Source organism: Alligator mississippiensis, chromosome 11, assembly GCF_030867095.1.
Source record: "Alligator mississippiensis isolate rAllMis1 chromosome 11, rAllMis1, whole genome shotgun sequence".
Taxonomy (NCBI): domain Eukaryota; kingdom Metazoa; phylum Chordata; order Crocodylia; family Alligatoridae; genus Alligator; species Alligator mississippiensis.
This window is the reverse complement of record NC_081834.1, coordinates 6,195,396-6,219,603: the sequence shown is the minus strand read 5'-3', so window position 1 is coordinate 6,219,603 and position 24,208 is coordinate 6,195,396. Positions and strand designations below refer to the sequence as shown.

Genomic DNA, 24,208 nt, shown 5'->3' with positions numbered 1-24,208 from the left:
CACATACCCAATTACCAAGTCTTTGTTCTGCTGGATTCAATAGGGCTGCCTGACTCCCCAAACATCATGCTGTTGTCAGTAGGACCAGTCTAGGGTGCTACCTGTGGTTAAGGCCAGATGCTTTTTAGAGCTAGGAGAAAAAGTGAAACGATAAATCAAGAAGCACCAAGCTGCCAGTCTGGAGGAGGTCTCATGGCACACTTCATCCATTCAGTTTTGTGACTGCATCCAATCTTCATCAGTAAGCCTACTCCAAGTAAACAGGTAAAGTGCTTTGCACAGGGAAGTTACTACCAGATGCAAGAAGTTTCTAGGACCATTACATAGTTGTGCATGCAGCCAAGTTACAAGAGAGTCAAGCAGAAAGGCAGTCAAGAAGGCCAAGTTTTAGTCAGGAGCTGCTGAGGCATCTCTCCTGCTCCCAGAGAGAGTACTGTCCAGAGAATAGTCAGCATTGCACCAATATACGTTTTTTTTTAGTCCCAGACCCAACCTAGACTTCAATGAATAGGGCCACTATCCTTGTAACATATATTACAAAGATAGTGGCCCTGGCCCTATTCATTGAAGTCTAGGTTGGGTCTGGGATTAGGAGCTTCCTAGACTACAGTCCTACACATGAAAGCCAGCCCCATTCAGAGAGGTTGTTGTGATGCAGTTCCCCACCCCATCATGCTATTTGGCTCCTAGGGAGACCACTGCAAACTACATGCTCAAGCTTTAGTAGCCAGCAGAATTTTTATTCTAGAAAGTGGTTCCAACACAGGTTTGACAGAACCCCCATATTTGAAAGGGATCACTATGGATCCATCAGTTTTCCCCTGAAAAAGATAGGTCACATGGTTCATAGCAGGCAGGTTAACTTTGTAGTCCAAGGGGGACTGAAGGCTTTTAGACCAGCTACATGGGAAGTGTAAAGAAAGAAGAAGTTAAACAATGTTTAGTGGCTAAACAGCAAGAATTTCATTCCAACCAGCAGGCATTTACAGGATGATTACATGATTAATACACAAGTAGAAATGGGCTTCTCATCTGCAGATATTCTTAACTGTCCTCAAATGAGAACCTGACAAAAATTGAGATTAATGGTGGTCTTTTGTTCAGATGCATGCAGTGACCTCACCAGCTGATCCCAATCAGTAGGAGAGGAGAGGGGGGCTAAAAACAGGAAGGTACTGAGGCAGCTCTGCTACTTGGATTTACAGTAGTAGGCATTTGGGGGGGGGGGGGGGGGTTTAGGACCAAGAAGAGGGTAGCTAGAAGTTGGCTACAGCACTCCTCCCCATGGAGAAGAAGTTAAACAGGGAAATAAGGAGCTCAGCTATGCAAGAGCCATTTCCATGCTGCCCGAATCATTGCAGCATAATATACAATGCCAAAGGGTATGACATGGGACTCAGGCCACAGCCAAAGTCACCCTGAGCCTCCATAGGTTTTCCCTCCCCATCCCACTCAGCATCCTGGATGCTTACCTCTTCAGTTCCATGGAACTTCACCGAGACAAGCCAGTGCTGCTCTGTGCAAGTTGTAAACCCTCCCCAGACACCTGAAACCCAGCTCAAGACTTGGGAGCCTTTCATAGTTTGAAGAAGAACTAGTTGGAATATCTACCCCTGCCCCCCAGCTGCTATTTGATACCCAAAAAGCCACCAGACTGTAGCCCCTTCCCCTTACTTGGGGTACATAAGTTGTGATGTCTACTACCTGGGACAAGCAGGACCCTGAGCTGGGTTCTATAAAGCCAGCATCCAGATAGCTCCACTACCAGTCTCAGCAGCTGAGGACAAAGGATTGTCTTTAGAGGACTCGTGTTGTAGTCATATTCCTAGGCAGCTCATTTAGAAGCATTTACGGTGGACAATAGCAGGGCCAGCTTCATCATACTCCTCCTTGCTGATCCACATCTGCTGGAAGGTGGACAGAGAGGCCAGGATTGATCCTCCAATCCAGACTGAATATTTACGCTCTGGTGGAGCAACTATCTTGATTTTCATGGTGGCAGGTGCCAAGGTGCAGATCTCCTTCCTCATACGGTCAGCAATGCCCGGGTACATGGTGGTGCCCCCAGACAGCACTGTGTTGGCATACAGGTCTTTTCGGATGTCCACGTCACACTTCATGATGGAGTTGAAAGTGGTCTCGTGGATGCCACAGGACTCCATGCCCAGGAAGGAGGGCTGGAACATGGCCTCTGGACACCTGAACCGCTCATTCCCAATAGTGATGACTTGGCCATCAGGCAGCTCATAGCTCCTCTCCAGGGAGCAAGAGGATGCAGCTGTGGTCATCTCCACATCAAAGTCCATAGCCACATAGCACAGTTTTTCCTTGATGTCCCTCACAATCTCCCTCTCGGCTGTGGTGGTGAAGCTATAGCCTCTCTCCGTCAGGATCTTCATGAGGTAGTCAGTCAGGTCACGGCCTGCCAAGTCCAGACGCAGGATAGCATGTGGCAAGGCATAGCCCTCGTAGATGGGCACGGTGTGGGTGACGCCATCCCCAGAGTCCATGACAATGCCAGTGGTACGGCCAGAGGCATACAGGGACAACACAGCCTGGATAGCCACATACATAGCTGGGGCATTGAAGGTTTCAAACATAATCTGAGTCATCTTCTCCCTATTAGCCTTTGGGTTCAGGGGAGCCTCTGTGAGCAGGATTGGGTGCTCCTCAGGGGCCACTCGAAGCTCATTGTAGAAGGTATGATGCCAGATCTTCTCCATGTCATCCCAGTTGGTGACAATCCCATGCTCAATAGGGTACTTCAGGGTCAGAATGCCTCGCTTGCTCTGGGCTTCATCTCCCACATAGCTGTCCTTGTGGCCCATCCCCACCATGACCCCCTGGTGCCTGGGGCGCCCCACGATGGAAGGGAACACAGCCCGGGGAGCATCATCCCCTGCAAAGCCAGCTTTACACATACCAGAGCCATTGTCAACCACCAGCGCTGCAATCTCTTCTTCAGCCATAGTGGGTTACCTGGGAGAGTGAAGACAAAAAAGATGCCCTACCAGCTGGATAGCATGCCCTAGCATGCCCCACAGCCTATTTAAGGGGGTTCTAGCTCCACCCGTATCCTGTCTCTGCACCTGATTGGAGTAGCCACGGGAATCTTCTGGGATCCTATTGGTTCACTGATGTCTCACCCAGGGCAGCAGCTACTCTGTTGGCTGCAGCTGGCTTGCATTAGGGAGATGCACAGAGGCAATGCAATCTGCAACTCTGGCTTCCACCAGGGCATTTCCCCCTCTGCAGGGATCCTGTCAGAGGTATGGTGCAAATGAGTGCAACGCTGTGGCACTACCTGGCGCTGTAAGGAAAGAGCTGCAGTGGCAGTGGGCATTTCCCCTCTTCTAGGTTGCACACATTAAGCCCTTAAATGAAGGTAGATTAGACTTTCCCAACCCCATTGTTTCCTTTCATTGAAAATGGCTGTGGAGAATCTCCAGAGATCTTTCTGCTGTGACTTTCCAGAGGTCAAAACCTGCTGATTATGATGGGCTTTTTGTTCCTGGAGGGTGGGTGCTATTATCTGCTTGCTTCCCTGAAGCAAGCTGTATGAGGGAGATGGAGGTCATCTCAAGCTACTGTTATAAAAGATGAGCAAGAGCTGGAAATATGGAGCAAGGTTTTCTATGGTCCATGTTAATACCTAGTGTTTACAGAGCACTTTCCACTAAAAGAACTTTACAGGTGAGTCTTAGAGGGAGGCACTGTGCAAAAACCCTTCCTCATTAGAGCATCAGACACTGATAATTCATCCAGCACCAGGGCTCTTCTTTGCAAATGAGCAACAGTTGGAAAGACTGGGTGTATCCCTGCTGCATCTCCCAGCTGGAGTGAAAGCAAGCAGGGCATAGGACAAGCTGCTATGACTGACAGCAATAAAGATGGAAAAACTTTGGGGAGGGTTGGCAGTCTTATTTTCTACGCAGTTTGTTTTTAGTTACGTTTTTATCCTAGAAATGGCAGATCAATCCAATCACTAGACCTTGTACCTTTACTGAAACAGGTAAGTCCTCATCAAGTATTTTTCCCATCAGTTCCTATTAGTTTCCCTGTATGGCTGACTGCATAGTCAAGTGGCTGTACTAATAAGCATCCATGAGTTGCTCCACAGGACTTTATTTTTATTATGAGAGAGAATTCATATCACTCCACCCCAAATTAAATGCTTTGAGCAGGACTGTTTTGATTAATTATTTGGAAGATGGTGTTTGAGAGCCTGAAAGGTTGCAGCCATCTGGTAGCTGGCTGGGCAGAGCTGGGGGAAAAGCAGATCACCTGTTTACAATCCTCGAAGGCAAGATTTGAGGTGATGCAGAGAGCAGTGGCCAGCTGAAGGCAGCTTGTGGTAGTTTCCTTGACCTGAAGGGGAATAGCTCTTGGGTGAAGGGGGAAATGTATCCAGGCCTGTAGGAGAAGTGCCTGTGGGGTGCCTGTTGCTTGGGGGAGAACCATACACTAACCTACTCCTAACAGTGCTTGTACTAGATCACCCTTACCTTTACCACTGGGGGTAGCTCCCAAGGGATCCCTGGCAGGAGTAGAATTAGGGATGTGTTTATGGACAGCAGTGGACTGAATTGTGTTTCTGCACAAAGGCACGTATAAAAAGCTTCCCCGTTCGGCAGCTCACAATGCTGATTCTGCCTGACGTGCTCCTAGCAGTGGGGAGAGGAAGGCTTGATTCACCTCCTCCAGCTAGCAGGCAGGACTAGCCAGCTGACAAGGCAGCAGCAATGCTTAATGGTTAGTGGATTAGCCTGGAGACCTGGCTCTGCTGCGGGTCCTCTGGGTGAAACCGGGAAGTCACTTCTTCTCCATTTGCTTTCTCTAAAATGGACACTGATATTCTATTCTTCTCTACAAAGCCCTTTGAGACGCACAGGGGCAAACTGTAGGAGAACAAAATCAGTCCTGCGTTTTAGCAAAGTCTTGCCAAATCCAGGATGAGGAGCATTGCAAAGGGCTGCAGCAAGAGCTGCTGCTACTGTCCCACAATCTCTGGGGGATCTCAAAAAGGTGGAATTGCAGGAGCGGTTCTCTCATCAAAGCATAATGGACATATGGAAAATCGGGCATGAAGGTAAACCATTTTACAGTGTTGTTTGATACAATCTGCTAATGTTTCCCTCTGGAAACCTTCTGTTATTCCTAATTTGTGAACGTCCCATACCCAGCAGATGAGTGAGATCTGGGATTGCAGTTAAGTTCTCTCAGAAAGGATGCCCTGTAGTGCAAGAAAATAAAGATTTTTTTTTATTCCAATCCTGCAACTGAATCATAGAAAGTTAGAGTTGGGAGGGCCCTCAGGAGGTCGCATCTAGTCCAGCCCCCTGCTCAAAGCAGGGCCAGCCCCAACTATGTCATCCCAGCCAAAGCTTTGTCTACCTGGGTCTTGAAAACCTCCAAGGATGGAGGGTGCATCACCTCTCTGGGTAACCTGTTCCAGTGTTTTACTGCCCTCCTAGTGAGAGAATTCTTCCTAATATCTCAACTAAACTTCCCTTGCTGCAACTTGAGTCCATTGCTCCTTGTTCTGTCATCTGCCACCACTGGGAACCATCCAGCTCTGTCCTCTTTCAAACCCCACTTCAGGTACTTGAAGGCTGCTATTAAATCACCCCTCAGTTTTCTCTTCTGCAGATTAAATAAGCCCAGCTCCCTCAGCCTCTCCTTATAAGTCACATGCCCCAGCCCCTGAACCATTTTTGTTGCCCTCCGCTGGACTCTCTCCAATTTGTTCACATCCTTTCTGTAGTGGGGGGCCCAAAACTGGACACAGGACTCCAGGTGTGGCCTTCCCAGTGCTGAATAGAGGGGGAAGAATCACTTCTCTCCATCTGCTGGTAACACTCCTACTAATGCAGCCCAGGATGCCATTAGCCTTGGTACACTGCTGGCTCCTATTTAGATTATTGTCCACTGTCACCCCCAGGTCCTTTTCTGCAGAGCTGCAGCCCAGCCAGTCGGCCCCCAGCCTGCACCGGTGCATGGGATTGTAGGACTTTGCACTGGTCCTTGATGACCCTCATGAGATTTCTTTTGGCCCAATCCTCCGCTTTGTCCAGGCCACTCTGAATCTGAGCCCTACCCTCCAGCATCTCTACTATTCCCCTAGCTTGGTGTGGGGAGCCACTCAGCGCGCCACAGCCGTCACTGGGTTCTGTGCAAGTCCGTCCACAAATTAGCTGCTCTCCATCACATGGTAGAAAAACAGGTGCCAGAGATGCCTCGAGTACTGAGTTCCATTAATACAGCCCCCAAATCCATTTCCCCCTATGAATACAGTCCCACGGTTTGAATACAAATCAATGTTCATGGCGTTATGTTTTGCCTACTGCTAAAATCCCACATCTTTCCACCTCCCTGACCTCTTTCAAGTGAAAAACGAGATCATTGCAGAGCTCCTTGCATCTCTTGCATGAAAATAGCTCTGCCTATGGGTTAACTGGAGTATTAATAGTCTGTTTCTACATGCTAGACTAATCCTGGAGACATTGATGTCATGAGGACCCTCTATAACAGTGTTGCTGAACTTCTTCCATACCATTCCCCCACTTTCCACCCCAGGACCCCTGTCTCACTTTGGAGGGTGTTTGCAGCCACAGGCTCAGACCCTTGTTCTGTAAAAGATTCTCAGAGATCAGAATAATTCTGTACAGCTATTGAATGTACTAGGGAAACCAGCGGGCTTTTTAATTCACAGGCTTGGTCACCACCGGTACGCTAATGGAACTGCTTTCTCTCCCATCTGAAGACGTCCTTTATCCTGCTGCTCTTCCTTCAAGGTCACTCTGATACCCTTTTAACTAGGAAAAATGGTGAAGAGACAGTGTTCAAGCTGGTTTAGATATGATGCTGGAAAGGCCTTGCTTTCTGTATGGGACCTCTACTATCTTGTCCTCAACTTGCACGTGCTTTAGCTTGTCAACAGGCACTTTTGTTTTTGGATCAACTCAGAAGCAGGGTGTGGATCGGGGTGGGCAAAATGCAGCTCGTGGGCAGGATGTGGCCCGCCAGCCTGCAGGGCCCCTAAAAAATTTAGAAAATTAATATTCATCTGCCCCTGTCTGCCTCTCATGTGGCCCTCGATGGCTTGCCAAAACTCAGTAAGCGGCCCTCCACCCAAAATAATTGCCTACCCCTGGTGTGGATTCCAGGGTCCATATTTTGGCGCTTGGCTCTAATTGTCTTCTGTTTTCCAGGTCTTTGTCTTCTCTTCCCTTCTCTCTTCCTCTTTCCTTTTCTCTCTTTGAGACATAAAACCAAAACCCCTTCTTCGCTGAAGTAAGGTATTGGCAAGCAACGCCACCAGTGCCCAGGGCTGGTTTCACTGCAAACTTCCATTTAGCTGCTGTTTGCCTCCTAAGTCCCAGCTTCCCTCTACTGGACAATGGCATGAGAAGGCTAATAATGCTTTAGAATTTAAAATTGATCAAGAAACTGCTTTATAAATCTGCAACCTTCAGCTTGATCCTTTCCAGAAGCTGCTCTCTCAAGCCAAAGCAACCAAAGATGGCTCAGATAATTTCATTTACATAATTTATATACAAATCTAATTCTGCTTGCTAAAGGGAATGCATGTTAGGATGAAGCTTGCCCCTTTTTCCTCAGACGTTCATCATTCTCTCTCCACAAATTAATCTCATGGGAGGATCATCCTGCAATCTCCTTCAGGAGCAATTGCTTCATCACAAAATCATCTCTCTGTGGGCTTCCATCCTCAGCAGATGAACTATTCCTACAAAATCCTTGTAGGGCTGGTCTGATCTGCGCTGCAGGGAGTTGAGCTGGCAGGGATTCTCCAGCTTTGCAGGCTGGTGCGGAGATGGAGCTAGCATTCAGCACCTGTTTCCACTAGCCTCAGTTGTGCAAAGCAGTGTCAGTGCTTGTGCAAAGCAGTGTCAGTGCTTGTGCAAAGCAGTGTCAGTGCTTGTGCAAAGCAGTGTCAGTGCTAGTGCAGCACCTGTCAACATCTTTTCAGTGCTCTTGCAATGAGACTGGAAAGGACTGACTGGATTATCCACCTCGGTCATAGAAGCCTAGAAAATGAGGGTTGGAAGGGACCCCAGGAGATCACCTAGTCCAAGCCCCTGCTCAAAGCAGGACCAGCCCCAACTAGATCGTCCCGGCCAGGGCTTTGTCTAGCCAGGTCTTAAAAACCTTCAAGGGTGGAGAGTCCACCACCTCTCTGGGGAGCCTGTTCCAGTGCTTTACTACCCTCCTAGTGAGAGAGTTTTTCCTGATATTTAACCTCAACTTCCCTTGCTGCAACTTGAACCCATTGCTCCTTGTTCTGTCCCATCCTGCAGTAGACAGAGCTGCAGGCAGTGATCCCTTTCATACACTGAAAGCCCGTACAGACCTGATGGACACTGGGCATGCAGTCTGATGGCTTAGTTGGGGTGAGGGTGCATTGGCAGTGTGGCTCCGACTCCCTCCCTGACTTTGAGCAGGCCACATAAATCCTCCGGGCCAGAGAGATGCCCCTTGAGCCACTTTAGGGGCTATGCAGAGAGACAGTCTTCTACCTTCCTCCAAGGATTTTGCTATCTTCCCACTAGTGTCGCAAGCTTCTCACTGCAGTGACGCCATAGCCAGGCGGCTGCGTTGTCACCCTACGGTGGGCATCTCTGGTGCTTTTGCAGCAGTAGCTCTTGGGTTAAGCTTAATCCTTCTGCTTGTGGGTGAGAAACCTTCCCGAGATGTGCATCAATACTAACAGAATCAAGTCCTGGGGCAAGACGCCTGCCTTTCATCTGGCAAATGACTGACAAAATGCGGCAGGAGCGCCATGCAGCGCAGCGCTGTGGGGCGTAGGAGGGGAACGGCTGAGCTGAAGGCAGCACGGAGCGGGGATTGTGAACGCCAGGGCCAGGTGTCTGTCTGTGCTGCTACTGCTCTTGCATAGCTCTGTGCAGAAGGGCTGGAGCTGTTTCCTTTACTGGGCTGAGACCAGTTCTGTATCATGCGAGGCCTGCATGTGCCCCAGTCGGCCCCATTGCCCTAGACGCCCTCCATGTGGAGTTCCCCCGGAGAGCAGCTCGATGGCTCCCAGGCTGCAGGGCAATAGGGCACCCAGCATGTTGGGCTCTCTGGGGAGCTCCCCACTGCCAAGGCACCAGAGAGGGACTCTCCGTAGACACCCTCCGGCTGCTGCCAGCTGAGGGTTGTGCAAGGAGGAGGGTTGCCACCATGGCCCCTTGGGTTTTGCACCAGAGGCCTCCAGGGTCTCTTCCCTGTGAACAAGAGGCAGCCCCAGCAACCAAGGCCTGGGGCAGGCTCTCCTCCACGTGCAACACCCCCTGACCAGCAGATGAGACAAGGAGGCAGCAAGTTCATGCAGGACCCGGAGAAGGGTTGCTAACAGCACTCCTGTCAGCTGCTCTCTCTTTCTCCTCACCTCTGGCTGCTCTGTTCTCTGTCCCCTTCAATCCCTCCTCTTCCTTTCTGGGGTCAAACCCAGGGCCAGGTAGTCCTAGTCCCCTATTTACTGCAGATTTGCACCAAAACCCTGGATAGGTGTCTTCCCCGCTCTAGGCCTTGGTGTCTCCATCAGTGAAGGGGGCGCAGTGGCATCTTCTGGTTTCACAGGGGTGCTTGATATTGCAAAAGGCCTGATGATATGGTGCCTGCCAAGTATTTCATCCAGTCTCCTCAGACTTCCCCCCCTTCCCCTCCTGATCGGATGACTGACCTTGCCGGGTAAAACTTGGAGGGGCAAGGCGGCGAGTCAGGGCAGCTTGGCTGGGAGGAATAGACCCCCTGGGCCAACAGGAGGGTTCCCGGCTGTGCAAGGACCCCGCTGCACAAGTGAAATTGGAAGGCACCGTGCCAACTCTTTATGAAGACATCAAGCAACAGTTCAGTGGCTTTTCCTGACGGGTATCCCTGGCAGGTCAGTGCACTCCACCGGGCTGCAGATGCAATCATTCAGCGGCCTTTAACAGGGTTTCGGTGGGAAGCGAGCGAGCCAGTCACTGTAGTGGGGGATGTCCCCAAAAGCAGTCGGTGTCCAGGCCTTGCTGAGGGATCACGCTGTTGCCTGGGGTTGGGAATGCATGCCACTGTGGCCTCCCACCGAGGCTGGCCTCGGCAGCCCCGAGGCACAGATAAGCTCAAAAGCCCCATGTCACCCCTAGATGGTTCACAATCATTCCCAGAGAGCACCTTTTGTCCCCATCCCACCTGGGCAGAAATGGGGAAGGGAGGTGAGGGGGCTTTGTCTCCTGAAGCACTGAGGGGGTTGCAGGTGGCATGGCAGCAACATCCTGCAGTGCTGGGCTCTCCCTGGGCAAACAGCAAATCCTGTGAGCACAGAGGTAGTCAGCCGTGTTTGCCTGCAGTCAGGCAGAAGGCGCAGCGTCTGATGCTTACCAAAGCTCATGCTATACAGCCCTGACTTAATTAGCCTATAAGGTGCAGTGCTACCCTGCTTTCTGCTGAATTTGGTCCAGGCTGTGGACACGCTGTTGGAAGCGGGGTTCCCAGCACTTGTGAAAGTCAGGCCAGGCTCCCCAGAAACAGGTGCCTGCGGTTAGAAGGCCCTGTCCAAGCGCTGCTGTGGCCTTGGCTTATTTTGGATGCGACTTGCCTTCCTGCTCTCTCTGTGAGGCCAGGCAGTTTTTTCTTTCATAGCAATAGGTGGCTTTGTAGATGTTACTGCCCTTCTGTGAATAAATAAGATCAATAAGACATTTCCTCCCCCAGACAGCACTCCCCAGCCTTTGAAGGCACCCTGCTCTTCACAGCACCTGGGATTAAAGATGAGCTTTGCAGAAAGGAAGCTTAATAAAATACAGTCCATCTTACGCTCCTGGGAACCTGGCGGTGTTATTAAAATCCACTTTTCCTTGATGCTCTGCTTTGAGCAGGGTTTAACCAGGATACACAGGAGTTTATTGCTGGAATCTGCAGGGCTGTCAGTGTCAACCCGCTGAGCTTAAGCTGGTCCCCATCTGTCTAATAGCTTTGTGGCACCTCCCAAGGCAGGAGATTACTGAAGGCACGGGTTTTATCCCAGACTTTACCACTGACTTGCGAAGTGCCTTTCCCTTGCCGTGCTTTAACCTCTCTGAACCTCGGTGTCCCTATCTGTGAAATGGGAGTGATGCATGCAGGCTGGTCAGGGATGCTGGTCGTGTAGCGCCCTGGGAGCCTTGGAGAGAAGCTGCTTTGGCAAAACGCAGTGGTTTATTAAGAATATAGGGCAAACTGAAGCATAACCTGGCTACAGAACAGAGCCGCAAGTGAAAGCACGCTCTACCTCCTCCCATTCCTGAGGATTAACGTGTTCGGCTGCCAGCACCGGAGGGAAAAGTGCCAGGGAAAGAGTAAAATAGGGATGGAAGAAATGGAAAAGCAAAAGTGGCCAAACCCTGCCTGCGCTGCTCAGCATGGCTATGGCTGCTTTTCTGCACTCGTTCCAAACCTGCAGGCTCAGGCTCCGCTGGCAGCAGTCATTCTACACAGAGGAAGCACGATTCAGTGGTTAGCGTCAGCTTGGGAACCAGATGTTGTTCCCTGTTCTCCCACAAATGCCCTGGGTGCCCTTGAGAAATTGCTTTACTTGTTGGTGTCTCAGGTCCTCATCTGTAAAATGGGAATATTGGATCACCCTTACCCTCCAGGGGCAGTGTAAGGTTACAAGTCAGGGGGGCATTCGGATACGGTGGCAAGGGCAGTGGAAGAATCAATGTTACATAATTCAGCTCCCTGCAGGGGTTGCGAAGAGGATGGAGCTGGGCTGTTCTCAGTGGGGGCAGATGACAGAACAAGGAGCAATGGGATCAAGTTGCAGCAAGGGAAGTTGAGGTTGGATATTAGGAAAAACTTTCTCGTAAGGAGGGTGGGGAAGCACTGGAATGGGTTACCCAGAGTCTCCATCCTTGGAGGTTTTTAAGACCCGGCTGGACAAAGCCCTGGCTGGGATGATCTTAGTTGGGGTTGGTCCTGCTTTGAGCAGGCAGTTGGACTAGATGTGACCTCCTGAGCTCCCTTCCAGCCCCCATTGTCCTATGATCCTATGACATAGGGAAGTTCATTTGCTTGTGACTTAACAGACACTAATCAGACCATCACAGCATCCAGTTGCTGATGTTTTCCAGAGTAGGGTTATGTGCTTCTCAGTTGCGTAGACTGAACGCTATCAGCTAGACCCGGGACCTCCCAGATGCTAGTGTAATAAATATAAGCTTTATGTGGTTAAAAATCCCTGCTTATTCTTAAACAGCAGGGTCTTTGTGTCACTGGTGAAATGATGACAGTGAGAGGAAAAACGAATCTGTCAGCAGCTGAGCGCGGTCATGTGTGAGGGGACTTCAAGGGCGTCTTTTAACATTTAGTGAGATTTGATAAGGGAATATTCACTGGTGAATCTGATGAGACTTGAAAATGAAGTGCAATTAGTTTATAAGTCCCTCAATCACAAGCTGCCTCACCCAGCGAAGTCAGGCTGCCCCTTGACTTATCCGATAGTGGAGGGAGCTTATGGGGAGTTTTGTCTGTTGAAGCTTGAGTGCTCATGACATGTGAGAAAGCAGGGATCTAATGAGAATGGCCTTACAATTTACATCGTGCCCTTCATCCAGAAAGATCTCAAAGCCCTCTGCGGTCTCTTGTAAATGTAGGGGCTGTTTTATCCAATACCTTCATGCATCCATCCCTGCGGTAAAATATAGATCTTCTTCTTTCCCTGTCCCGTAGAGGTTGGCCATTGGGGTGGGAGGCTGTCCCTGCTTTTGTCCCCCAGGTCCTTGCTATAGGAGCCTGGAGAGTGAGCTGGAAGTCCTGTTCCTCTCTTGCCTGTTCCTTGCAATGGGTGCCCGCACGGAGAAGCACAAGAGCTGTTCTTTCCATTCCTGGGAGCTTCTGCAGGTCCCGGGGGCTGCGAGGCCGTTGGGAGCATCTCGCCAATGCTGCTGCAGAAGGTGGTGGGCAGTCGCGTGTACCAGGCAAGGAGAGGCAGGCCCTGCCACCTCCGTAGCGGTGCTGTTGTGACCATCCTCCACGCCTCTGAGCCTAATGGCGCATTGGACCAAGGTGGCACCAGCTTCTCTAGCTAATGGCACACTGGGGAGTGATGTATCCAGCATCACATCCATCCACCTTTGACTCCCCAGTCTGAATGACCAGGTGCGCCCACTGACAGCTGGGTCAACTGGGATCAGCCTTCTTTATGAGTTAGGAGCGAGGCTTGAACTCCCGGCATTAGAGCTGGACCAGATGCCTAAACCAGGCTGCCGTTTCAGTGAGAAGATCCTTTGGCACCTCAGCACAGAATCTGTTTGGTTGGGGTTTTTTTTAACTTAAGATAGCTATATAAATATTTAATAATCCTTACTAAAAAATTTAAATCAGCATTTTATTTAAATACACATTTCCTTTATTGTATGTAGTATGCCACTTTCAAATACCACTTGCCATTTTCAAGGGGGTTTATCGGAGGCTGCAGCCTTTAAAATGGGCAATCGGCTCAAAGAAACCACGAGCCCTCAGGGTGACGTCTCATATCTCATTCCTAAGACAGACTGCTTCTCTTCACAGAAATAATGGCGACGCAGTGATGTTTATCATTTAAAATCTTTATGGATGATATTAAGGAACTCTTCAATCAGTTGGCTCCCTACAGCTTTCCTTTTGTAGATGAGACAATACAGTAAACGACCCACGTTTCCCTCTTTGATTGCTCTTCTGAGCTGTCCGGGGAACTCTTACGTATGTTCAGGGGCTGGTGGAGCGGCAGACCCGTGTGCGTGTCCAGAGGCACCGACCGATCTGCGTCACCACAAAGGAATGGAGCCGCTGATCGACATGTAATTGCACAGGATCTTCTTCCAGCTGGAGGATTATTTTCATAGCTGCTGTTACCGTTATGCTTGCTTCTCCGTGTGTGTGCAGGGGTGTTTTCCCCCCTCGATCCCATCGCTCCAAGGACTGCTTGGCAGCATCAGAATATCAATGTCACTTTGGGGAGGTCTGTGCTGTTACCCAGGGCACCCACTCTGCACATACCCAACCCTGAAGGTATCCCCCTCCCCCCGACAATTGCTCTTCTTGAGATCTCTCTCCTTGGCATGCTTGAGAAATGGGGGTGGCGGTAGCCCACAGGAGCTGGGTTTGGCCTCTATCGGGTGAGAGTAGATGGCTAGGGCACGTTTGGGAGCAGTGTGCTAGGGAGTGGGGCACAAATAGTATGAATGTACCCTTTGGGTTGTGCCCTCTGAGGCAGGAGAGGCAGATGAAAGTAAGAAAGGCAGAGCAGGCACGGTGTTAAACGTCACCCCCAAGCCTTTCCCTTCCTTGGCTTTTCCCTTGGTCCTGCTCAGAGGTCTGCACGGCAGAAAAGGCGCTGCAGGGTTCTCCAGCCTGGCTTCTCCTGCTCTTCTGCAGAAGGGGCGTAAAGGGGGTACCTGTCAAGGGTCTCCAATTTCTAAGTGAAAAGAGAGTGAGTAAGAATATAAAAGAGCTAGTTTGCTTCAAAGAGCATGCAGGTCTGCAGCGCCAGGCCCAACAGCCTGCCTGAAAGGAATATGTTGCTGCTTTGATCGTATTGCACCCGAGGAGAAGTCACGTAACCACAAGGCCTATTATATTAGATCCAGCTCTGGGCCTGCAGCCTGGTCTCTTGTCTCCATCGCTGGTTTGTGACTGGGACACCAACAGCCCTCACCCCCCTTCCTCCGTGGGCAGGGACATACTGGGCAGAGCCGGTTACGAAAACTCTGCTGAAACTTTTCTCACTCCAAAATGCATCTTGTGGGAATGGAAACTGTTCCCGAAATGGGGTCTGGTTGGACACTGCGGGTTTACAACAGTCCTGGAGCAGCTCAGTGTAACGCTGGGAATTTGATTTTTGCTTGTAGCATTTTGTTCCCCATTTCCCTTTGTGCTGCATCCTCTTGCAGTCTCCGGAGACACTTCACCTCCACCTCTGCCTTCTTCCTTGCCCCAACTGATGCAATGAAAATTGGGTCAAAAAGGTTGAACTGTTTTGCTCTGACATCCCAGGCATGAAGCTTTTTCAGGATTCCCAACCTGGAGTTCATTCCCATCTGGGATGAAACCACATCCTAAAACCATGATACTGTGTGGAAACTCGGCTTCTGTTTCTCCATCTGCACTAGGGCTGACCCAGAGTGGAAGTTGGGAGCAGCATCTCTGAGCACCTGTCCTGGTTGTCTGGGATCAAGCCGACACATGCCCCCTCCCAATCCATACCAGTCTGACCAGAGGTTAAAATTCCTTCCTGACCCCAAATATGATAATTGGTGTGACCCCGAGTGAAGGGGCAACATCCTGTAGTCAGCAATATATCCGCACTTAAGTCCCAGCTTGGCTATTGGCACACCCCAGTCAAAATCCTCCAGTCAAAAATCCCCAGCCTTGGGTGCAAGACATCTTCTGAGGAAGGTGAACTCCCCACTGCCGACAGATATAGCAGTAGGAGGGGGAAAAAAATCCTTCCCAACCCCATGGGGCAACCAGCAGAGCCCAGAAGCTGGGGACCATAATGCAGGAAGACCGTAGTGCAGGCGGCCCGTGGTGTCAGGCTGCACGAGATGGGGTGAGGAAGGAAGGCTTCCCATGCCCAGGTTTACCCAGTGCCCTGATTCATGAGCTTTGCATGTCCAGCTGCAAATGTAATTAGTCCTAAAATTATCCATCCTTCACCCTCCTCTGTCAAGACCTCTTCAGATTTAGCCTTGTACATGAAATTATTGGAATTGCAGCCCCTTATGCAAGATCTTTACAACTGAAAATACACTATAAAAGTTTGCTGGGACTCTCTTCTCCTCCCTTTGTACATGTAGTTTTCCACTGAAGGAATAATGACATGTCTCCTTTCTGGCATCATAGCCCCAGGCCTAGCAAGCATATGTCCGATCTTTAAAAATAAATCCATCGAAGGAGCACAGAACAAATAGAGCCATGGCAGATATTAAAGGTCAAATAAGAAAGGCCACCTTAAAATATGCTCATAGGAAATGACAGGTTATGGTGCCCGGTTATCTAATTACCTGTGTCAGGCGGGGAAAGCTGAATAGCAATGATTTTCAACCTAAATCATGCCAAGAGACCTCAGCACAGCTTAGCCATGTCTCCCCATCTCTTGCAAATTCTAATCTGGGGCAGCTGGGCTGGTGAGAGAGATGCAGTCAAAGTGACAGTATTTTCCTGGCTGTCTTGGGCTTATGGGGGGTTTGCTTCACCTGGGGGCCCCTTCTTGCCAGCGTGTACACCCTCAGTACATGCTGCCAGGGCTTGTTTGCATTGCTGATTTGCATGCACACAGATAGCAGCCTGCGTTTCCTTTACATGTCATGCGGTCCCCTTTAGAAATAGGGGTAGGGGATGCAGCTGGGTCTGAAGACTCCAGTTCTTTAGCTGCACAACACGGGCAGCGCAGGCACTGGTGGTGACTGCTGCTGCCCTCTGTATTGGGGCAACACCTAGATGAAGGATGCCCTAGAGGTTGGTGTGTCAGTCTGGGCTGGGAGAGGTGTGGGGTGGACGGGGGCAGTTCTTGGCTCTGTATTACCATGGGCAAGTCACTTAGCCTTTCTGTGCCTCACTTCCCCCTCTGTAAAACGGGGTGGTGGAACTTCCTTCCCGCAAAGGGGCAGTATGAAGTGCCTTGTGATTGCGAGGTGTTCAGATATGGCAGTGATGGGAGCCATTTAAGTACCTCAGATCAATACAGTCTCCGTCAGGGTCCCTGCACTGGATATACATAATGAAAAGACATTCCTCGTGCTAGAGAGGTCCCAGGCTATATAAGGCCAGGTGCAGACATTACACTGTTACTGGTCTACGTGATCAGAAACCAGTCTATTCTCACCGCAGACAGAAGTTCGGCACACATAGGCTGGTTTAAAAATGGTGGAACCCAGGCTACAATTTGTACCCTCTTCCCGCGAAGGGCGAATGTGTCCGTTCACGACCAATCTCAACTACGCTGCAACTTAAATCGATTCCACCTTGAGCTTTTTGAATGTCTGTAACTAGCCTAGAAGACTGTGGATTTAGCAAAGTGTGATTTTTTTATTGGCATCTCTGGCGAGTCAAAGGGAAGCTTATCAAGGAGTTTGGGGTGGCTTGGAGTCTGTTTATGGGTGCTCCTCCTAGGCATTATGCCAGCAGGAGAAACATTTATGGGAAGGTTTGAGTAACGGGCATGGAAGGTGGGAAGCACTGGCTGAGTGGTGGCAGTGAACACGTCCTTCCTCTGTCCAGACTATAAACCTTCTCCCAAGATTTGGCTGCATTGTTGATTCACCAGCCTCGTGGTAGCAATTATAGGGGTGCAGATACTCTGTGGATTCATGCCTTGGACTGAAATTAGCCACTGAACTGTTGCTTGATGTCTTCATAAAGAGTTGGCAAGGTGCCTTCCAATTTCATTTGATTTAACCGGAGATTTCTGGTGGCATATGAAGTATGAAACCCTGGGCTTCTCCAACCAAAGGCAGTGATTAAAATTAAATACAGATGTTGGGCTTAAAGTCTGTCTTCTGTCTTGAAAGTTTACCAATTCCCTGTTTTCAAAGTAAGGACTACCTCATATGCCTATGGAAACTCTAAGAAGGAAGGAGTTTTATGTTTGCCCAAGCACGCGCCTTTTAAAGTCGATGGAAACCCGGTCGGTGGGTGCGCAGTGCAGGGTTAGCAGGGTAAGGCTTCTTGCTGTGGTTCCAGAGGCGTGAGCTTGCACCTTGCTATGGACTTATGCCAAGGACTGCCCCAATCACCCGCTTGCAAACAGGCAGGTGGTCACACGTTGGGATGTCTCAGGTGGCTGGACATGCTACCAGCCACATCACTCCCTTGTATGCCATTAACTACAGAAACTGGTGGGACTCAACCATCCTAGCTCAATATGCTGCTAGGCTCAGGTTTTTGCCACTCGTGGCCAAAGCATGTGACAGCTCCACTGCAGCTGTATTTAAAAGGAGATCTGATGATGACGGTGTATGTGTATTAAGATAAAATTAGAACAACATAACCCGTGTATTGTTCTGTAGCCTGGGTTCATCTCTCAGTGGTGCTTTCTCTTCACCTTAAAGTTCTTCACTTTGGAGTGAGAACAACTCAGCTTCAGTCTTTGACCCAAGACTTGAATAGTTCGTGAGGTAGATACAAAGCTAGGCAGGTCTTCTCTTCTCTTATTATCTGACCTTGTATCTATGTACACAGGCCTTAATGAGCCCTCACCCAGCCCACCTCTAAGTTGGAGCTGAACAAGAACATATCTCTTAGAAGGAAACCCAGTCTCAACTTAAACATTTCCAGTGATCAAGAGTACGCTATAGCCCTTAACAAGCTGTTTCATAATTTTTAGGAGCTGGAAGGGACCTTACAGATCATCGGGTCCAGCCCCCCCTGCACTTGGGTAAGAAAGACCACTGGGATCAGATGACCCCAGTCAGATGGGTGTCAAGACATTTTTTGAAGATCGCCAGGGTGTATCATGTTCCAATGGTTAGTTACTCCTGCCAACAGAAAATGGATTTAAGATGCAAGTTTTTATTTGTCTAGCTTCAACTTCCAGCCCAGTGACATCTATGTCTGTTTGGTGAAAGAGCCCTCTAGCCTCCGAAGTCGTCCTGTGGTCCTGGCACCCTGCCGTCTAACGGGAAGATCTTGGGACCGACATTGAAGCTTTGGAAACAACTTCAGGCCAGACTCTGACCTGAGCTCAGGTGAGCTGCCCTTCTCCACTCAAGCTCATCTCAAAGTATGCACACAGGCACTCATCCTCCTTAGGCGTAAGGGAAGGTATTGATTGTGTGTGATGAATCGGTGCGTGCATCCTCCAGGAGCAATGTGGCGTTAATGGGAGAAAGATGCAAGCGCTTGCTATCTCCTAATGCACGGCTCGTTATTTCCTCTTGCGGAGGAGTCGGTGATGAGGCGGAATCTCGGAGCGCTCTTCCTGCGTCATCTTTGTTCAAATTGAAAGCAAGAGCAAGGAAAGGTTTTAACTAAGCTGGGCGTTAATTTTCAAGAGGTGAATAATGTAGACCTCCCTCCTCCGCCTCCGAAAGCTGGTTAACAAATCATGCGGCACGGTTATGCTGCTTTATTTCTGTCACCACCGCACAAGGGGTATGTAGCGATCAGCCATTTGGATTCAGGCCCTGGCTGTTCGAGAGACTCCCAACAAGTCATTTTATTTCTGTCTCTCCTTCACCTGTAAAATGATGTCTGCAGGAGTGAAAATGCTAAAGGTGGGATGTGATATACTAGAAAGGCTCTATAAAAGGAGAGGGAGAGAAACTGTTCTCCCTTGCTGCGGAGAGTGGGAGGTGAAGCAATGGGTTTCAACTGCGGCAGAGCAGATTTAGATGAAATACCAGGAAAACCTCTCACCAGGTTCAATGGGTCATCTAGGATTGAAGGGGAGGCAAAAAGAATAATTCATATTGTAGTAATAGACCTTGGAGAGGATGGAGCCAGAAAATTAGGAGCAAGAGAGCTTGTTCCTTGGACAGAACAGAGATTTCTATGGGCCTAATTCCCATTTTACCCTATTCTCACACCCATTTGACTGTTGAGTTCAGTGATGGTGCTACTGGCTTCCCTCAGTGAAAAATGAGAGAAGAAGCAGCCCCCGCAGATAGCAAGCTAATGCCCAATTTACCCCAGTATAAATGTGGTGTTTGTCCGTAGCGTGCGTCTATACAGCTCCTAGCACAATGGGGAGTTGATCTCAGTTACGACCCCAAAGCTTTCCTATAAAATAAATAGTAAAAATGAGTTGAATCAATCCTTTCCGCTCCATTAGTGATATGTGCTAATTCATAGTCATCTTCACAGTTACTTCTAGCAACCAGAACAGTCATGTCTTGAAAGCTGACTTCTTGAGGAAGTCTGACTTGCGTTTGCTCCAGTGATATACTGACTGGGCGTGTCTACATGTGCATTTACACTGGCTTAAATTTACTGCACAATGGGACTAGGCCGGCATCTACATGTGCATTTACGCTGGCTTAAATTTACTGCACAATGGGACTAGGCCGGCATCTACATGTGCATTTACGCTGGCTTAAATTTACTGCACAATGGGACTAGGCCGGCATCTACACGTGCAGGTGACCTGGAACAGAATTTAGTCCCAGGTCAGAGCAGCCTGCTATGTGCCCCTGTGGCCACTGGGGGGAGCTCCAGCCTCTGGCCACACACCTGCCAGCCCTTGGCACTAACTTTAGTCCCAAATTGAAGCCAGGAGCCCTGGGGCTGGGCTCAGGCTGGCCCCCTGGTGGCTGGGCAGGCCCAGCAGGGAGACCCCTGGGTTACTGCACAGTAATGTGTCTACACGTGTGTTACTGCGCAGCAACTAATCGGGTATAAATTTGATACCTGCATGATGCCTGCACTCAAGTCGGTGTAAGTCACCGTATTTACTGTGCAGTACAGGTGTGCACGTGTAGACATGCACCCATACTGTGCAGTAAGTTGGGTTACTACGCAGTAAATGCGCACGTGTAGACGCACCCCCTGGTGACCTAACACATGTCCTGCTGCCACATCTTCGCAGGTTCAGAGGACAGCCTTTGTCCACTCATTGTTCCCTGGTCCGGAGTGGGACTAGAGCCTGGCCCTGTTGACTGCCTTGCAATCCGAAGGTTTAGGGGCAGAGAATGTACTCGGCGTGGATTAATAAAGAGCGGTATGAATTGATGGTGTTTAAGCAGCGATTATTAATTGTACCATGTGAAGTGAAGAAATAAGATCTCTTCTCACCGGGAAGCTATTCAGAGCACAATTTGTCTTTGAATGCAGTTTTAATTAAGATTTGCTTTCATGACAAAAAGAATAGCGCTGTCAGGATTTGGGAGGGGAGGGAGATATTCTATAAATACAAAGCAGATAAAAAAGACAGGAGCAGATGACAGGTTAACATCTCCAGCGGTAGTAACTGCTGCATATTTGTGACAGAAAGCAAAGTATAGGAAGCTGAACTACTCAGCCCTAGTTTCATGGGTCCCCTGGGAGCGTATCTGTAGTGTGATAGACTTTCTATTGTCACTTTGTATCCAGAGCATGGCAGAAGATGTGTTGCACCAATATTGTCATCCCCTAATCTCTTAATTTAGCTGTTCCCCTTGATATTTAGTATTTAACCAATTGCAGAATTCTTTGTCGGTTCGTTTCTTAATGTATTCAGCCACCGTGGTGCAGTCACTGCACCTTTGGTATAATAAAACAAGGTGCTCTGGTACCTTTCCCTTTATATCTTGAAGCAGACGGAGCGGTGGGCAGCTGGAGGACTTGGCTATCACATATATGTTTTGATGACTTGTTGGAGTTTTACTGCCATACCTTCGCTTCCTCCAGTAATAATTTTAAAGCTGTGAATAATTATTGTATCTCATTCTTTTGTCTGAGCCTCAAACCCAAAAAGCATTTCACACCGATGCGAGTTCAATATTTTTTTAAAACCCCATTTTATGGGAAAAGCATGGCAGTGCACTTACCATCAATCAGAGTCTTTTCCAGGCTTAATTCAATCAAGCTGATGAATATGAGCTGAAAAGGGTGCCTGTGTCTCCTCCCCTTTGAAGTGATTGAAACCCGATGGCAACAATGGAACATCCTCGGTTTTTTGCCCGTATTGGTAATGAATACATTGTAAGATGCCACGTGGTTTCCTTCTTAAGAGCAAGGAGGACATAAGCAAAGAAACAAGCTCATTTTCCAAAACCGGCGCTGGAGAAGCTGAGTGCTTTGTCACGCCTAAATGACAGCAGTAAAAAATAATTGGCAATAATGTCATTTAACAATTGAAATGAATTGGGGTTTTTTCCCTCGGTGAAATAGAGGCTGTGGTGGAATGGTATTGTGGGAGCTCGTATTTCATCCTGGTGGCTGGGCAACTGGGCTCTTGCTGAGATGAGAGGCCCATGGCGAGAAAAGGAAGGGGCCAATCGTTGTGCTCTGTGTCTTGAAAAGAGGCGCTGTGCTGGATTTTTAAGGCCAGAAAAGAGCACTGCAGGTCTGGGATGTCTTGTGTAACCCAGGCTGGAGAGCAAAGAGGCTTGCTTTTAGATCTGCTTCTTTTGTTAGGATTTTCTTCCCTCAAGATGCAAACAAGGGGTGAGATCCTGTTCTGGCCCTTGGGTCGGGTAGAAGGGCCAGAGTGGTGCCAAGCTGACCCCAAAGCCCCTGGCCTGGCTTGGGGAGGATCCCCAGGGCTAGGCATGGGAGATGGAGGCTCCATAGCCAGCTTTGGACATGCCGGCGCCAGAAGGCAGTAGATCTCTGCACAGCAACGCTGCTGAGCCCTCCGGCCGAGCTGGACCCCACAGGGAAGCCCTCTAGTTTCCAGCCGCCAGAGCAGCCCAGGATAAAACCAGTTAAAGACATTTTAGCCTCATCTCTCCCCAGTTGTGCATGTCTCGCATCTTTTAAAGGCAAAGCGCATCCTCTCACCCAAGAACTTTTAATAGCTTGGCTGTAGGTTCACGCTCTGCTGGGAAGATGAAGTTACATCGCGGGCAGTGGTTTGATCTGCAGCTCGCCCTCCCACGGGCGTTCGAGGCCGTGTTTCTCCCCGTTCAAACAAAAGGGCTGGCAAAGGGTGCAAAATTTTTCCTCTGCCCTGAGAAGAGCGGTGTGGCTAGGATGGGGTGACCGGGGCACCCACCCCAGCGGTCAACTGCAGGGTGGGGTGGAAAAAGCCAGCTGTCCTGGCAGTGGCACCGTCCTGCTGGTGGTACTAGGTCTTGCTTCTGCATAGACTCCTGCCCTGTGTGAGTAGTCCCTCTGAACAGAAGAGCTCGCAGAATTGGGCTGGTAGGAAACTCAACGTTTAAGAGACATGGGATCTATTCCCACCCCGTCACTGCCTCGACATGTGCCTGCAGAAAAGCCACTCACCTCTCTCACGCGGTGTGAATCGGGTATAAAACCAGGTGAGTTTCTGCTCAAGTCAGGGGAATGTTCACACTCACAACTGGACCCCAAAACACTGAAAATTAGTGCTGTTTTCAAATGCCTGAAAATATGCATGTTGCTTAGGATGCTGCCAAAACAAAATCTGGAAGGAGGAGGTGGGAATTTGCAGAAAAGGAGAGCTTGTTGGTGGTCCCTGGGAGTCCAGCTCGTGGATCATGGATACGTTCAAAGGACTCTTGGGAGCTGATAACTTAACATGGGAATCTTACAATAAAAAGACACATACTGCCTGCTTCAAAGGTATATGGGCCAAATTCAGCTTTTGGTCCCTCTGTGTAAATCCAGATTAACTCTACTGATGTGAATTTTGCGCTATGACTTTGTAGGTAGGGGATCAAATCCAATAAGACGATTATTGCTGCAATTTAAACAATATGACAGATCAGAGAGAAGTGGGGCTGGAAGGGACCCTCAGGGGTCATGTAGTCCAACCCCCTGCCAGGGGCAGGGTCACCCCTATCCAAACCATCCCATAAAAATCCATCAATTAGTAAAACTAAATGTGACTCATTTGCATGTTCCCAAATGTCACTGTAGAGGGCCTCTTCCAAAATTAAATAATGTGACTTATTCAGCTGTGGTATTTATTACATGCACAATATTAGTGTCCTTATGTCCATTGGGTGTTTTAACAAGTGGCTTTGCTTCTGACAATGCTCCTTTGTCTTTACAGCCAGCTCTTTCTCTCCCTCGAAATGGTATCGGTAGCCCTGGAGAACACTAAGGACTCTGTTCAGCACAGACATGCAGAGGAAAGTCAGCAGATCACTCACAAACCTTAGGTGAGCACCTGATTCAAGTGAGCTATTAGGTAAGATCAAGAACAGTATCCATTTGATATTGGACGCATCCTCTCTTGGGAGGTAACTATAACTGGCCCTTGAATGGGGATTGATTTGCTGGTCTAACTGTATTCCTGCCACATAGGGTATTTAATTACCCTATAAAATGATGGCAGCTGTGCTTCCCCTTTCCTTCTATTCTTCCTCAAGCCTTTCTGCTCCACCCCTTTGTCTCCTGTATTTGGGGCCGGGATTGAAGGCTTCCAGTTTCCCAGACGCTTGGGAACGTCAAGGGGTTCGCTTACATAGCAGTCATGGTGATCCCAGCGTTGGATAAATGCATCGAACACCTGCAGAAGGATGGGCAGAGAAAGGACAGCTCTTGAAGGAGGAGGAAGGTAGAAGAACAGGCTCACATAGGGACAAAACTCACCTCTTTTCTGTGCAAAACTTTCAGAAGA

At 49.2% G+C, this 24,208-nt stretch overlaps 1 protein-coding gene and 1 long non-coding RNA gene across 3 annotated transcripts in view; one reads left to right on the top strand and one right to left on the bottom strand.

Moving 5' to 3' along the window:
- Positions 1-594: 594 nt before the first annotated feature.
- LOC102561800 (actin, cytoplasmic type 5) lies at positions 595-3,324 on the bottom strand. Its single transcript, XM_006275114.4, has one exon. The coding sequence runs from the start codon at positions 2,967-2,969 to the stop codon at positions 1,839-1,841; it is 1,131 nt and encodes a 376-aa protein (XP_006275176.2). The 5' UTR covers positions 2,970-3,324; the 3' UTR covers positions 595-1,838.
- Positions 3,325-3,777: 453 nt separating this feature from the next.
- LOC132243965 (uncharacterized) overlaps positions 3,778-24,208 on the top strand; it is a 38,580-nt gene continuing 18,149 nt past the window's right edge. Inside the window, exons 1-4 of one of the 2 annotated variants that reach the window (XR_009455529.1) lie at positions 3,778-4,012; positions 18,347-18,397; positions 18,544-18,707; positions 23,639-23,747. This is a non-coding gene — a long non-coding RNA (uncharacterized LOC132243965). Of the gene's footprint in view, positions 4,013-18,346; positions 18,398-18,543; positions 18,708-23,638; positions 23,777-24,208 lie in introns of both variants that reach the window. The other variant, XR_009455530.1, reaches the window with a different exon arrangement.